The sequence below is a fragment of the Salmo salar genome, unplaced genomic scaffold (assembly GCF_965601325.2).
Source record: "Salmo salar unplaced genomic scaffold, fSalSal1 ptg000332l, whole genome shotgun sequence".
Lineage (NCBI taxonomy): Eukaryota > Metazoa > Chordata > Actinopteri > Salmoniformes > Salmonidae > Salmo > Salmo salar.
The window spans coordinates 20,007-36,089 of NW_027675351.1; the positions used below are offsets into that span (position 1 = coordinate 20,007).

General features: G+C 40.2%; 1 protein-coding gene across 1 annotated transcript in view; it reads left to right on the plus strand.

The window, feature by feature from the left end:
* Positions 1-13,748: 13,748 nt before the first annotated feature.
* The window catches only part of LOC145875752 (NLR family CARD domain-containing protein 3-like), a 43,431-nt gene continuing 41,096 nt past the window's right edge, over positions 13,749-16,083 (plus strand). The window contains exons 1-2 of the mRNA XM_082971575.1: positions 13,749-13,923; positions 13,994-14,617. Coding sequence (XP_082827701.1) covers positions 13,749-13,923; positions 13,994-14,617 — 799 coding nt within the window. The remainder of the gene's footprint in view (positions 13,924-13,993; positions 14,618-16,083) is intronic.

A 16,083-nucleotide genomic window follows, 5' to 3' on the forward strand; every position in this document is an offset into this window, starting at 1 on the left:
TATGCTAGCTTGAAAAATGGGTGTCTGATTATTTCTGGCTGGGTACTCTGCTGACATAATCTAATGTTTTGCTGTCGTTGTAAAGCCTTTTTGAAATCGGACAGTGTGGTTAGATTAACCTGTTAGGGCTAGGGGGCAGTATTGACACGGCTGGATAAAAAAACATACCCGATTTAATCTGGTTACCACTCCTACCCAGTAACTAGAATATGCATATACTTATTACATATGGATAGAAAACACCCTACATTTTCTAAAACTGTTTGAATGGTGTCTGTGAGTATAACAGAACTCATTTGGCAGGCAAAACCCTGAGACATTTTCTGACAGGAAGTGGATACCTGATGTGTTGTATTACCTTTAAACCTATCCCATTGAAAAACACAGGGGCTGAGGAATATTTTGGCACTTCCTATTGCTTCCACTAGATGTCACCAGCCTTTACAAAGTGTTTTGAGTCTTCTGGAGGGAGATCTGACCGAACAAGAGCCATGGAACGATGATGGCCCATTAGACACCTGGCGCGCGAGTTCATGTTGGGTACCCTCGTTCCAATACGTTATAAAAGAGTATGCATTCGTCAACCTTGAATATTATTCATGTTCTGGTTAAAAAAGGCCCTAATGATTTATGCTATACAACGTTTGACATGTTTGAACGAACGTAAATATATTTTTTCCCCTCGTTCATGACGAGAAGTCCGGCTGGCTTAGATCATGTGCTAACAAGACGGAGATTTTTGGACATAAATGATGAGCTTTTTTTAACAAAACTACATTCGTTATGGACCTGTGATACCTGGAAGTGACATCTGATGAAGAGAATCAAAGGTAATGGATTATTTACATAGTATTTTCGATTTTAGATCTCCCCAACATGACGTCTAGTCTGTATCGCAACGCGTATTTTTCTGGGCGCAGTGCTCAGATTATTGCAAAGTGTGATTTCCCAGTAAGGTTATTTTTAAATCTGGCAAGTTGATTGGGTTCAAGAGATGTAAATCTATAATTCTTTAAATGACAATATAATATTTTACCAATGTTTTCTAATTTTAATTATTTAATTTGTGGTGTTGACTTGACTGCCGGTTATTGGAGGGAAACAATTTCCTCAACATCAATGCCATAGTAAAACGCTGTTTTTGGATATAAATATGAACTTGATAGAACTAAAAATGCATGCATTGTCTAACATAATGTCCTAGGAGTGTCATCTGATGGAGATTGTAAAAGGTTAGTGCATCATTTTAGCTGGTTTTATGGTTTTGGTGACCCTGTCTTTGAATTGACAAAACATTACACACAACTCTTGTAAATGTACTGTCCTAACATACTCTAAATTTATGCTTTCGCCGTAAAACCTTTTTGAAATCGTAAAACGTGGTTAGATTAAGGAGATGTTTATCTTTCAAAGGGTGTAAAATAGTTGTATGTTTGAAAAATTTGAATTTTGACATTTATTTGGATTCAAATTTGCCGCTCTTGAAATGCACCTGCTGTTGATGGAGTGCACCACGGGTGGGACGCTAGCGTCCCACCTAGCCCATAGAGGTTAACGAGAGTCTTGTCTTTAAAATGCTGTAAAATAGTCATATGTTTGAGAAATTGAAGTAATAGCATTTCTAAGGTATTTGAAAATCGCGCCACAGGATTCAACTGGCTTTTACGTAGGTAGGACGATTTGGTGCCACCTAGCCCAGAGAGGTTAACAAGCCGCCATGCCGGTTTAGCCCACTAGGGCACATTCCTCTACCATTTCTTTGTAACGATACCTACTGTTTTGTATGCCTTTCTGTGAATTACTTAGTTTAGTAAATAAATGATTTTAAGACAATTGACGTATGGATGACTCACAGTGAGGACTGGGTTCGTGCAGATAATTAACAATTTACGACGCTTGGAATGAGACTGACGAGGTAAAAATACATCATTAAATCAGAGGACTCATAGATCAGATATTATAATGTCTGAAAGTTATATTAGGGAAATTATAACTTTGTAATCTGAATATTTTCCTTGGTGCCCCGACCTCCTAGTTAACCTTTTATGGCTAGGGGGCAGTATTTTCACGGCTGGATAAAAAACGTACCCGATTTAATCTGATTATTAGTCCTGCCCAGAAACTAGAATATGCATATAATTATTAGCTTTGGATAGAAAACACTCCAAAGTTTCTAAAACTGTTTGAATGGTGTCTGTGAGTATAACAGAACTCATTTGGCAGGCCAAAACGTGAGAAGATTCTGTACAGGAAGTACCCTGTCTGACCATTTCTTGAACTTCTTTGCCATCTCTATCCATTACAAAGGATCTCTGCTCTAACGTGACACTTCCTACGTCTTCCATAGGCTCTCAGAGCCCGGGAAAAACCTGAATGTCGTCATTCCAGCCCCAGGCTGAAACACATTATCGCCTTTCTCAAGTGGCCGATCAAAGGACTGTGGGCTTAGGCGCGTGCACTGGCCGCCCCCGTCTTTGTGTTTTTTCCTCTGTTTACCGAAAAGGAGATTCCCGGTCAGAATATTATCGCTTTTTTCCGAGATAAATTGCATAAAAATTGATTTTAAACAGCGGTTGACATGCTTCGAAGTACGGTAATGGAATATTTAGAATTTTTTTGTCACGAAATGCGCCATGCGCTCGACCCTGATTTACCATTTCGGATAGTTTCTGGAACACACGAACAAAACGCCCCCCATCGGATATAACGATGGATTATTTGGAACCAAACCAACATTTGTTATTGAAGTAGCAGTCCTGGGAGTGCATTCTGACGAAGACAACAAAAGGTAATCAAACTTTTGTAATAGTAAATCTGATTTTGGTGAAGGCTAAACTTGCCGGGTGTCTAAATAGCTAGCCCGTGATGGCTGGGCTATGTACTTAGAATATTGCAAAATGTGCATTCACCAAAAAGCTATTTTAAAATCGGACATATCGAGTGCATAGAGGAGTTCTGTATCTATAATTCTTAAAATAATTGTTATGCTTTTTGTGAACGTTTATCGTGAGTAATTTAGTAAATTGTTAGCAAATTCCCCGGAAGTATGCTAGTTCTGAACGTCACATGCTAATGTAAAAAGCTGTTTTTTGATATAAATATGAACTTGATTGAACAAAACATGCATGTATTGTATAACATAATGTCCTAGGTGTGTCATCTGATGAAGATCATCAAAGGTTAGTGCTGCATTTAGCTGTCTTCTGGGTTTTTGTGACATTATATGCTAGCTTGAAAAATGGGTGTCTGATTATTTCTGGCTTGGTACTCTGCTGACATAATCTAATGTTTTGCTTTCGCTGTAAAGCCTTTTTGAAATCAGACAGTGTGGTTAGATAAAGGAGAGTCTTGTCTTTAAAATGCTGTGAAATAGTCATATGTTTGAAAAATTGAAGTTTTTGTATTTTTGAGGAATTTGTCATTCGCGCCACGCCTATCATTGGATATTGGAGCAGGTGTTCCGCTAGCGGAACGTCTAGATGTAAGAGGTTTTAATTAATTGTTATATATTTTGTCAATGTTTATGATGAGTATTTCTGTAAATTATGGTGCCCATACACCGGATATTTTGGGGTGAATACATTTTCTGAACGTCACGCACCAATGTAAAATGGGTTTTTTGGATATAAATATGAACTTGATGGAACAAAAATTGCATGTATTGTCTAACATAATGTCCTAGGAGTGTCATCTGATGAAGATCGTCAAAGGTTAGTGCATCATTTTAGCTGGTTTTGTGCTTTTGGACGGCGACCCTTGCTTTGAAAATGTCTGTCCTTGCTAAGAAAATGGCTGTGTTGTTGTTTTTTTGCTGTGGTGGTATCCTAACATAATCTAATGTTTTGCTTTCGCTGTAAAGCCTTTTTGAAATCGGACAACGTGGTTGGATTCAGGAGAGGTTTATCTTTCAAATGGTGTAAAATAGTTTTATGTTTGAGAAATGTTTATTATTAGATTTTTTTATGTTTTGAATATCACGCCCTGCTGTTCCATTGGCTGTTGGCTAGGGGTTCCCCTGGCGGAACGGGGTTCCCCTGGCGGAACGTCTGTCCACAACAGGTTAATGGTAAAAGTGGCTGACACTTAAATAACGTGCCATAGAATTCTGCGGCACCATACAAGCTGTCTTTTAAAGGACGAACCACGGTACACTACAAGGTGGACACCCCTTCATAAAATTGGTGCTGTCTTTTCAATGAATTTACCTTCTAACCTTGTTAAACGAAAACAAGCTTCAATCATTACTCATCATCCTTCTCTACAGGGGGAAATGGAAGCTCATCCAGAGTCTGCAGCTCATCAGTCCAATCGTCCTCTGAAAGGAGCATTAAACATGACAGCTGCTGAGATCTTATTAGCCTTTACTATTAGGAGGCACAGATAGCCTTATAATAATAACAATAATATATAGTTAATAATAATCAGGCAAACTAAGCAAAAAATGCACGCTGCTGCCCAGCCACCGCTGCAACCCCAACTTCCAAACAGGGATTCCAACCAAGTTGCAAGCATCCACTCTGGTTTTGGGGGATTTTTCTTAGCAGCAGTGGCGAGATCAGTCACATTAGGAGAGTGATCTGGGAGAACAAAAATACAACATTCATTGCCAATGATTGCACAAGAGCCCCCTTGACCTGCCAGAAGATAGTCAAGAGCCTCTCTGTTTTGCAGAGATAACTTAAGCAATTCTTTTAGTTCCCTATTCAATTGTTCCAGGGCATTTCTACTAGCATTGCCAATTTTCTCTCTGTGTCTAGAGATGTCATGAATTTGGTCTAGGGCACATACAACTCCATACCCAGAGAAAAACACACCAAAGAACCTGGAGGCAGGTGCCTGAGCGTGAGTGACGTCAGCTAGAGACCTCTTATCTCTCCTCATTCCAGGAAGTTTGTAGTGTTTAAACAGAGCCATCAGATCCCTCTCATTATTTGGAACGGTTCTCATAGCTGTTACCACAAACCCAACAGTACAAGTACCTCCCCAGTTCGAGGGCAGGCTATAGTAAGCCATCTTACCACACAGCCAATAGGTGCCATTTGGGGCTCCTCTCAGAGTTGTACTATGTCTGTCAACCCACATTTTAAATGGTTCCTTATCTGCCTGACCATTCTCCTGTATTACTGTTAAATCGCAAGCATTTGATCCATTAAGATTCATAGTACAATTACATTTCAATTCACCCAAATGATGATCTCCATATCCTCTAATACACCAAGGGGCAGTCATCACCCCAGCCACTGAAATGGGCAAGATTGAGACATTACCAGGCCTCAGGTAATAGGATATATTGGGTTGATTATATACCTTAACATTGTTGGTCATAGTATTAAAAGGTATTTTTCCTGCCAATGCTATAGTAAAGTTTACCCATATTGGGACTCCCATAAGTGTCAAGCCTGCCCCTACCTTAACCGGACCCATCCCACACACCCAACAGTCATTTTCTTTGGATGTCTTGTTGGCAACCATTTCTGCTCTAGATAAGAACAAATTGTCCTCATGTTGGTGAGGTCCCAGCAGGGCTGTCCTTCTACGATGACCATCTACTTCTAGTCCATTACTACAGGTCTGCATTGGTTCCTTTGGCTCAGGACTCCTTCTGTCATTACCATCTACTTCTGGGCCACTACTACAGGCCTGCGTTGGTTCCTTTGGCTCAGGACTCCTTCTGTCATTACCATCTACTTCTGGGCCACTACTACAGGCCTGCGTTGGTTCCTTTGGCTCAGGACTCCTTCTGTCATTACCATCTACTTCTGGGCCACTACTACAGGCCTGCGTTGGTTCCTTTGGCTCAGGACTCCTTCTGTCATTACCATCTACTTCTGGGCCACTACTTTGGGCCAGTGATAGCCCCTTTGACTCAGGACTCATTCTGTCATTACCATTTACTTCTGGGCCACTACTCTGGGCCTGCATTGGCCCCTTTGGCTCGGGGCTTATCTCACCATCTGTCAGTTTTCCCACAAGAGGACAACCTACTGTTCTTATTAGCATTCCTGTGCTAACGCAGATGAGGGCCACACTGCACCACCGGAACTGGTTAAGCCCCATCTTCTTCTGGATCAGGAACTGGTGAGGCCCCATCTTCTTCTGGATCAGGAACTCGTCTGCAGTGTGACAGGTGTGTCCAGGATTCTCTCTCAGCAACCTTTACCAAAGTGGGGGTGGTCAGAAGAACTTGGTACTGGCTTCTCCACGGGGGTCCTTCCAACTATTTGTCCTGAAGTCTTTCATACAAATAACAATATCATCAACTATATGAATACACATAACAATATCATCAACTATATGAATACACATAACAATATCATCAACAGTTTGGGGCGGCAGGGAAGCCTAGTAGTTAGAGTGTAGGACTAGCAATTTAAAGGTTGCAAGTTCAAATCCCTGAGCTGACCATGTACAAATATTTCATTCTGCCCCTGAACAGGCAGTTAACCCACTGTTCCTAGGCCGTCATTGAAAATAAGAATTTGTTCTTAGCTGACTTGCCTAGTTAAATAAAGGTAAAATAAAAAACTATTTGATTACTGTGGAAGGACCACCAGAGGGCAGGCTGCTCCCATGGACAGTAGCCCAGCCTGGCATGTGAGTCAAGGTGATCAGAGGAAATTAAGCACAGCTGATGGTACTAATGAGCTATTCTCTTTCCCCTACAAAAGAGAGGGGAGAAGAAAAAAAAGTGTTTCTTCTCCAAGGGACCTACCTTTCGACAGGGAGACGAAGGGAACAAACTACCTCTGGGGAATGGCCACCACCCGAAGGGAGCTCTCCACGGACGGATCGTTAAGGCGGTGACACACCTGTGATTTGTGTCACAGTTTAAAGATACTCTCGTTATGTACCTTGTTCTTGTGAAGAAGAAGATGTTTGTTTTCCATGGGAGATAATCCTTGATTGTGTTGGAGTGATTAAGAAGAAAGAAATACCTCAATAGATAACTTTTTTTTTCCTGACTCGTTTATTCCACCTTTCCGCTTTAGAGCAACCTTAAGGTACTTGGTCTGCTCACAATACAAATAACAATATCATCAAGTATATGAATACACATTACAATATCATCAACTATATTAATACACATTACAATATCATCAACTATATGAATACACATAACAATATCATCAACTATATGAATACACATAACAATATCATCAACTATATTAATACACACAACAATATCATCAACTATATGAATACACATAACAATATCATCAACTATATTAATACACACAACAATATCATCAACTATATGAATACACATAACAATATCATCAACTATATTAATACACGATCGTCGTCTTACCTTTTATCTCTCAATAGAAACAGAGTCTGAATGATCATTCGGTCGTTGAAAGTTACTTTCGTTTGCTCTGCTCATTTACATATCAGGTTCTGCCTGTTCTCTCTCCGAGTCCCTCTCTCTTTACAGCTCTTACAATGTGCCTTGACAAACATTCTACAACTGTCTGGAAGTCTATTGGAGGGATGTGAAACCATTCTTCCACAATAAATTCCATCATTTGGTGTTTTGTTGATGGTGGTGTTCAATTGTGTTGAGACCTGGTGACTGAGACGGCCGTGGCATATTGTGAAACATCAGCAAGTTCAGCAGTCTTCATCACTGAAGCTCCTGCCAAACGTGCCCCAACAATCACCAAGCGTTAAATATTTAAAAAAAATCTTATGCATTTTGCTATTTGCCTCATGACTCCTGCATACTTTGTTGACAACAAACTGTCTTTACCCAACCGTGGGACAGACTATGTTTGTTCCCACACTCGGGACTCTGACTCTCTATTGGTTACACAGACTTTTGGCCTCCCATCCTATTCTAACCACCTCTGACCAGCTTTGTATTCATGTTACCTGATGAAATTGCTGTACAATATGATCTTGTTGCCATCTGGTGCACATTCAGATGTCATAAATCAGCACTGCAGAGCTCTCCCTGTCCTCTGCCGTGCCTTGATTGTATTACTGTTGATGATATCTGGAAATGTGCACCCTGGCCCACCTACTGTTGCTAGACCCAATTCTGACTTGTGCTCTGATATCTGCTGCATTGATTTCTGCTCTCGTAAAAGCCTGGGTTTTCTGCACATTAACACTAGAAACTTATTACCTAAAATGGATCAATTGAAAGTGTGGGTTCACAGCTCCAATCCAGATGTGTTGGTCATTACTGAGATGTGTTTAAGGAAGAGTGTTTTCAACACTGATGTTAACCTTTCTGGTTATAACCTTTTTCAGCAAGACAGATCTTCCAAAGGTGGGGGAGTGGCAATATTTACCAAGGATCACCTTCAGTGCTCAGTTGTCTCCACCAAGTCTGTCCCCAAAAAATGTGATTTGCTGGTTTTAAGAATTAAACTTTCCAATAGCTCTTTGTTGACTGTTGCTGGGTGTTATCGTCCTCCATCAGCACCGGCCTGTACCCTACCTGTCCTAAGCTCTCTCCTGGTCCCTTACACCAAGTCTAAATTTGGTAACCTAAACTGGGATATGCTTAAACCACCTGACCAAGTCCGAAAGCAATAGGACTCCCTAAATCTTTCTCAGATTATCACCAATCCCACAAGGTATGACTCCAAACACCCAGAAAAGGCTACTCTCCTCGATGTTATCCTCATAAATAATCCTGATAGGTATCAGCCTGGTGTTTTCTGTAATGACCTTAGTGATCATTGTTTTACAGCCTGTGTTCGTAATGGCTGCTCAGTGAAACAACCTGTCTGGATAGACGCTTGCTAAAAAACTTTAATGAGCAAGCCTTCCTTAACGAACTAATACTCTAATCTACATAATCTAATACTATGCTTTCGCCGTAAAGCCGTTTTGAAATCGGACAATGTGGTTGGATTAACGAGAAGTGTATCTTTAACCTCTTACATCTAGACGTTCCGCTAGCGGAACACCTGCTCCAATATCCAATGATAGGCGTGGCGCGAATTACAAATTCCTCAAAAATACAAAAACTTCAATTTTTCAAACATATGACTATTTCACAGCATTTTAAAGACAAGACTCTCCTTTATCTAACCACACTGTCCGATTTAAAAAGGCTTTACAGCGAAAGCAAAACATTACATTATGTCAGCAGAGTACCCAGCCAGAAATAATCAGACACCCATTTTTCAAGCTAGCATATAATGTCACATAAACCCAGAAGACAGCTAAATGCAGCACTAACCTTTGATGATCTTCATCAGATGACACACCTAGGACATTATGTTATACAATACATGCATGTTTTGTTCAATCAAGTTCATATTTATATCAAAAAACAGCTTTTTACATTAGCATGTGACGTTCAGAACTAGCATACCCCCCGCAAACTTCCGGGGAATTTACTAACAATTTACTAAATTACTCACGATAAACGTTCACACAAAGCATAACAATTATTTTAAGAATTATAGATACAGAACTCCTCTATGCACTCGATATGTCCGATTTTAAAATAGCTTTTTGGTGAAAGCACATTTTGCAATATTCTAAGTACATAGCCCAGCCATCACAGGGCTAGCTATTTAGACACCCGGCAAGTTTAGCACTCACCAAAGTCAGATTTACTATAAGAAAAATGTTATTACCTTTGTTGTCTTCGTCAGAATGCACTCCCAGGACTGCTACTTCAATAACAAATGTTGGTTTGGTCCCAAATAATCCATCGTTATATCCGAATAGCGGCGTTTTGTTCGTGCGTTCCAGAAACTATCCGAAATGGTAAATCAGGGTCGTGCGCATGGCGCAATTCGTGACAAAAAATGTCTAAATATTCCATTACCGTACTTCTAAGCATGTCAACCGCTGTTTAAAATCAATTTTTATGCAATTCATCTCGTAAAAAAGCGATAATATTCCAACCGGGAATCTCCTTTTCGGCAAACAGAGGAAAAATCACAAAGACGGGGGCGGCCGGTGCACGCGCCTAAGCCCACAGTCCCTTGATCGGCCACTTGAGAAAGGCGATAAATGTGTTTCAGCCTGGGGCTGGAATGACGACATTCAGGTTTTTCCCGGGCTCTGAGAGCCTATGGAAGACGTAGGAAGTGTCACGTTAGAGCAGAGATCCTTTGTAATAGATAGAGATGGCAAAGAAGTTCAAGAAATGGTCAGACAGGCCACTTCCTGTAAAGGAATCTCTCAGGTTTTGACCTGCCATTTGAGTTCTGTTATACTCACAGACACCATTCAAACAGTTTTAGAAAATTTAGGGTGTTTTCTATCCATATGTAATAAGTATATGCATATTCTAGTTACTGGGTAGGAGTGGTAACCAGATTAAATCGGGTACGTTTTTTATCCAGCCGTGAAGCCATAGAGGTTAACAAGCCGTCATGCCGGTTTAGCCCACTAGGGCACATTCCTCTACCATTTCTTTGTATGCCTTTCTGTGAATTACTTAGTTTAGTAAATGAATGATTTTAAAGGGTCATTCATTGAAGATAAATACACTTTCATTTTTTAAAACCCTTTATTATAACCCTGAAATGTTAATACATATATGCCATTTATATCCTTTAAATGTTTACATATTCTTTAATTCCTTTCTTAGAAAATAATGTTATCAGCATGTTTCTCTGTTTGTAACCGAACGACCTCCCAACACACAACCACATGTTGGGGGGTAACAGGTCATTATAACACAACCACATGTTGGGGGGTGACAGGTCATTACAACACAACCACATGTTGGGGGGTGACAGGTCATTACAACACAACCACATGTTGGGGGGTGACAGGTCATTATAACACAACCACATGTTGGGGGGTAACAGGTCATTATAACACAACCACATGTTGGGGGGTAACAGGTCATTACAACACAACCACATGTTGGGGGGTGACAGGGGTCATTAGCTCCCCCCTGACGCTACAGATCCTTGTCAACACACACGAAGAGAGAGAGAGACACAGAGATTGAATGAAATATCAGGCTATGTAAATTACATTTTTTTTCAATCTTTAGTACCTAAATGCATACATATTACACGTTATTATTGAACAATCCTACATATACATGTTTTATAAGTAATTCCTTTTCTTAGAGAAAAAGGCCTTAGAGAAATACATACCAACTAACAGATCTGGTAGCTTTGGAGAATACATACCAACTAACAGATCTGGTAGCTTTGGAGAATACATACCAACTAACAGATCTGGTAGCTTTGGAGAATACATACCAACTAACAGATCTGGTAGCTTTGGAGAATACATACCAACTAACAGATCTGGTAGCTTTGGAGAATACATACCAACTAACAGATCTGGTAGCTTTGGAGAATACATACCAACTAACAGATCTGGTAGCTTTGGAAAATACATACCAACTAACAGATCTGGTAGCTTTGGAGAATACATACCAACTAACAGATCTGGTAGCTTTGGAGAATACATACCAACTAACAGATCTAGTAGCTTTGGAGAATACATACCAACTAACAGATCTGGTAGCTTTGGAGAATACATACCAACTAACAGATCTGGTAGCTTTGGAGAATACATACCAACTAACAGATCTGGTAGCTTTGGAGAATACATACCAACTAACAGATCTGGTAGCTTTGGAGAAAACATACCAACTAACAGATCTGGTAGCTTTGGAGAATACATACCAACTAACAGATCTGGTAGCTTTGGAGAAAACATACCAACTAACAGATCTGGTAGCTTTGGAGAATACATACCAACTAACAGATCTGGTAGCTTTGGAGAATACATACCAACTAACAGATCTGGTAGCTTTGGAGAATACATACCAACTAACAGATCCCACTACAAGGATCACTGGTCAGGATGGCCCACTCGCCGTCCACAACTAGGTCAGGGGTCAAATCAATATGGAGCCCTGGGTAGAGTGGGGGTCATTTTGATTTGAGTTTTGATTTCAAACAAAATAGCTTTATTAGATCAAGTCAATTCGGGAAAAATAACAGACAGTAACATAAAGCATAATAGATTCTCCTCCCAAAGCTTCCAGAAGATTCTCCTCTTTTATTGTGTCTCATAATTACGGAGTCATGCGTTGACGGATGACGGACAGCGGGATGATTGTCAGTCAAAAAAAGCATTTGCTTTTGTTGGCCTTTGTGCAGACTTTGTGCAAATGCAACTGAAAATAGCTGTCTTAAGTTGAACATTTGACAGTTAAAAACGGACAATGATGAATTGTCACATTTAACCTGTGTCACGGTTGTCATAGGAAGGAGCGGACCAAAGTGCAGCGTGTGTGTCGTTCCACATTTTATTTTCACTGTGAAACTATGCAATACATAAATACACTAGAGAACAAAAACAACAAACCGTGACGTAGAGGTGAATATACACTACTCAAAAACAATCTCCCACAAACCCAGGTGGGAAAAACACCTACTTAAGTATGATCTCCAATTAGAGACAACGATGACCAGCTGCCTCTAATTGGAGATCATCCCAAACAAAACCCAACATAGAAATACAAAACTAGAACATAACAACATAGAAAATCTAAAGTAGAAAAAAAACCTGTCACGCCCTGACCTACTCTACCATAGAAAATAACATCCTTCTATGGTCAGGACGTGACAACCTGACTCCTGGATTCCCCATCCACCCCCTAGGAGTGACGTTAGTCCCAAACAGGAAGCTGTAGGTGCCTGAATTGCTCTCTCTCAGGTCTGTGATTCTCAGCGTGTAAGAGCAGGGCATGGTCACAGATGAGCCCTTTAAAACCCGAGGATGCATATGTTTTTTTGCTGTATTGATCCCCCCAAAAAATGTCATAATCTAATATTCCAGGAATTTCTTAAACAATGTGTCTTTAACGTTCCAACGTCACAGTTTATTTTTTTTATTTCTTATTTTTTTAAGTAAAAATAGTTTTTGCATGACTAACCCTAGTTTTCATATGTGGATCAAATATGACCTGTAGGTATTTCCTATGGAGTTTGCTTCATTGCACTGAAACTGACATTTCTTTTTGCTGCAACAATAAAATCAATGTAATTAATAAAGTATTTATGAAATATCTTGTTTTTAATGTTTGTTAATCACCGTTTTTGTTTCTCCTTTTTAACTCATTGATTAAAGGAGTTTTTGCATAACTACCCCAAGTTTGCATATGTTGGGTAAAAAAAATGACCCATATACATTTCTCATGGAATTTTATATGAACCTTTGATCCTAGTACATTTTTCCAGTCAGGAATATATTTACAATGGACAACACATCTGCAGTCAACAATTTCACAATACTGGAAGAAAATTTCGCTCATCATCTGATACAAGTATTTTACAAAAATTTGACCTTACAAAACATTTGATGTCTTCAGATAAAAAAATATTATATAACTTTTGCACGTCCATCATTACAGAAGTTAGAGAGAAATGTATACTATATAATAATAATAATAGCTATCTAGCCTGATCTTGATCTTAGCCAGCTAGCCATGCAGCCTGTTTGTTGGTTGGTCGGATATAATGTTTTCCCCAAAAAATGTAATCAGCCAGCTAATCAGAGAGGGCGGTGTGGGTAGGGGAGTAGTTGGAAGATGACTAGGAGAATGTGGGAGGGGGGGTCTAAACTTAGCCACACTAATGCTAAAATAATTGGAGTATTGGGAAAACCACAATATGTTTTATGAGTTTTACTTACTTTTCAAATGATTGAAGCGCGTATACAACTACCGTCTACCTTGTTGTGTTTCACTATTCACTGTGTTGTAAATGGCTCATAAGAATGTTGCCAGATATACAACCAACATGGTTTTACAGATGCTGGATGAGGAAGCCATTGGTGCCTCTGACTCTGAATCTGAGCTATCCAATTCAGATGACACAGACTATGTGCCTGTGGGTCAAGTTGAAGTTGTGGATGTCCCTGGTAGTCCAGCTGTCCTCGATGATTCTACAGATGGGGAGGACTCCTCTGAGGAGAGTGAAAACCAGTCAAATAGACTGAGTAAAAAGGGGTCTTACTGGAGTGACCCCCCCTCCCCCCACTAAAGGCAGGACCAGAAGCCATAACATCCTGAGGAGCTGCCAAGGGCCTGTGCCGGGGGTCAACATTTGTGTCACCAAAAGATGCCTGGAGCTGTTCATTAGTGACAACATCATTAAGGAGGTTGTAAAGTGTACACATTTAGAAGGAAGGAGAACAGTGACAGCAAAAGAGACAGAGTGGAGAGAGGTCAACAAAGAGGAACTAAAGGCCTTTATTGGCATGGAGAAAAGGTCGGACGTCTCCACACAGGAGCTATTTCTGGATCCATTGCAGAATCCAATGTATAAGGCCACCATGTCAGTCGGAAGATATGAGGATATCCGTCACTACCTGAGGCTTGATGACAAGAGGTCCAGAATGTTCAGAGAGGCAACGGACCACCTGGAAGCCTTCCAGTATGTGTGGGACCTTTTCCTAGCAAACTGTAGAGGAAGGTACATCCTCAGCGACTGGATGAGCAGCTTGTGCCATTCCGGGCAGAAGCAGGTTCACACAGTACATGCCCAGCAAGACTGCTCCGAGTTTGGTTTTAATGGCAACTTGGCCATGGTGAGTTATGTGCCGAAGCAGCGAAAGGTTGTTGTCCTCCTGAGAACCCTGCATGATGACAAAGCGGTGGATGAGGCCAGTGCGAAGAAGAAGCTAGAGATGATCCAATACTATAACAGCACAAAAGGAGGAGTGGACATTATGGATCAGATGGTGCATAATTACACATGCAAACACCAGTCAAGGTTGTGGCCAATGGTGCTGTGGTAAAACCTGCTGGATGTTGCTACCCTCAATGCTTACACCATATTTATGGCACATAACCACAATTCATGGGAGGTTGGGGTTCTGAGAGCTTGTGATCCCACACATTCAGAGGCGCATAGAAGGCTGTTCCAACCTACCAAAGGTCATCACTGAGGAAATGGAAAGATGTGGGGTGATGCTATGCCACCACCACTCACAGCAGCCAGGACCAGAAGAGGAAGAGGTGCCAGCTCTGCCCAAGCGCAAAGGATAGAAAAGTCAGCTGCTGGTGATCTCAGTGCATCACACCCGTCTGCAAAGAGCACAGTCACATCTTTGAGGTTTGTAACAAATGCATGGACTAAGACAGCATTGGTAAGCATGACATACATGCACATACACACACACTTTGTTCATTTTAGTGATCATGTTTTCTAAATTCACAATTGTTAGTGTCATTTATATTGATGATGAATTTTGGATTTTCAAATAAATGTTTTGAAATATTATAAGACATGTTTAAGGTAGTTTTTGTTTTCTTATTCACAATAAAAGGTTGATTTTCAAACTTTGATTCTAAGGAAAATATGCTAATATTTTCAATAGTCGTTATGCATTTTCATAATATGTTATCACTGAAATGTGTATCAAACTGTTGAAGAGAGAATAAAAACATTTCAAACAAGAAAATAATTATTGAAAGGTCCAAAATCATCACTGAAATTAATTATGTTCTACAAAATGGATAATATTTTAGACCCATCTAAATAAGACACAGATATTTCATTATCGGGTCATCTTGACTCGGCATATGCATTCTTGGGACGTCAGGTTTACTATGCAGCCGAGGGTCACACATCAGGATGCTGAATCATAATTCCATCATAAATGAATTGATACTGAAGATGGTCTCACTCTATACACTATGGGATGATGTCACTATACACTATGGGATGATGTCACTATACACTATGGGATGATGTCACTATACACTATGGGATGATGTCACTATACACTATGGGATGATGTCACTATACACTATGGGATGATGTCACTATACACTATGGGATGATGTCACTATACACTATGGGATGATGTCACTATACACTATGGGATGATGTCAACCTCTTTTGGTGAATTTGTTTTTAACTGACAAACTAAAAAAGAAGTTCCATGAAGTAAGAGTACATTTGTGGTGTTGAGATCTGTTCCATCTGCTCCAAGAGAGTTCCAAGTTCTAACATACTAATTGGCTAATTACATTAAAAGTTCCTAACAGTCATCTATCTGCAGGATAATTAGTCCCTCACTCTGCGGCCAACTGTCAGTTTCCCCTCTCAAAGATCTCTACCCACCTCT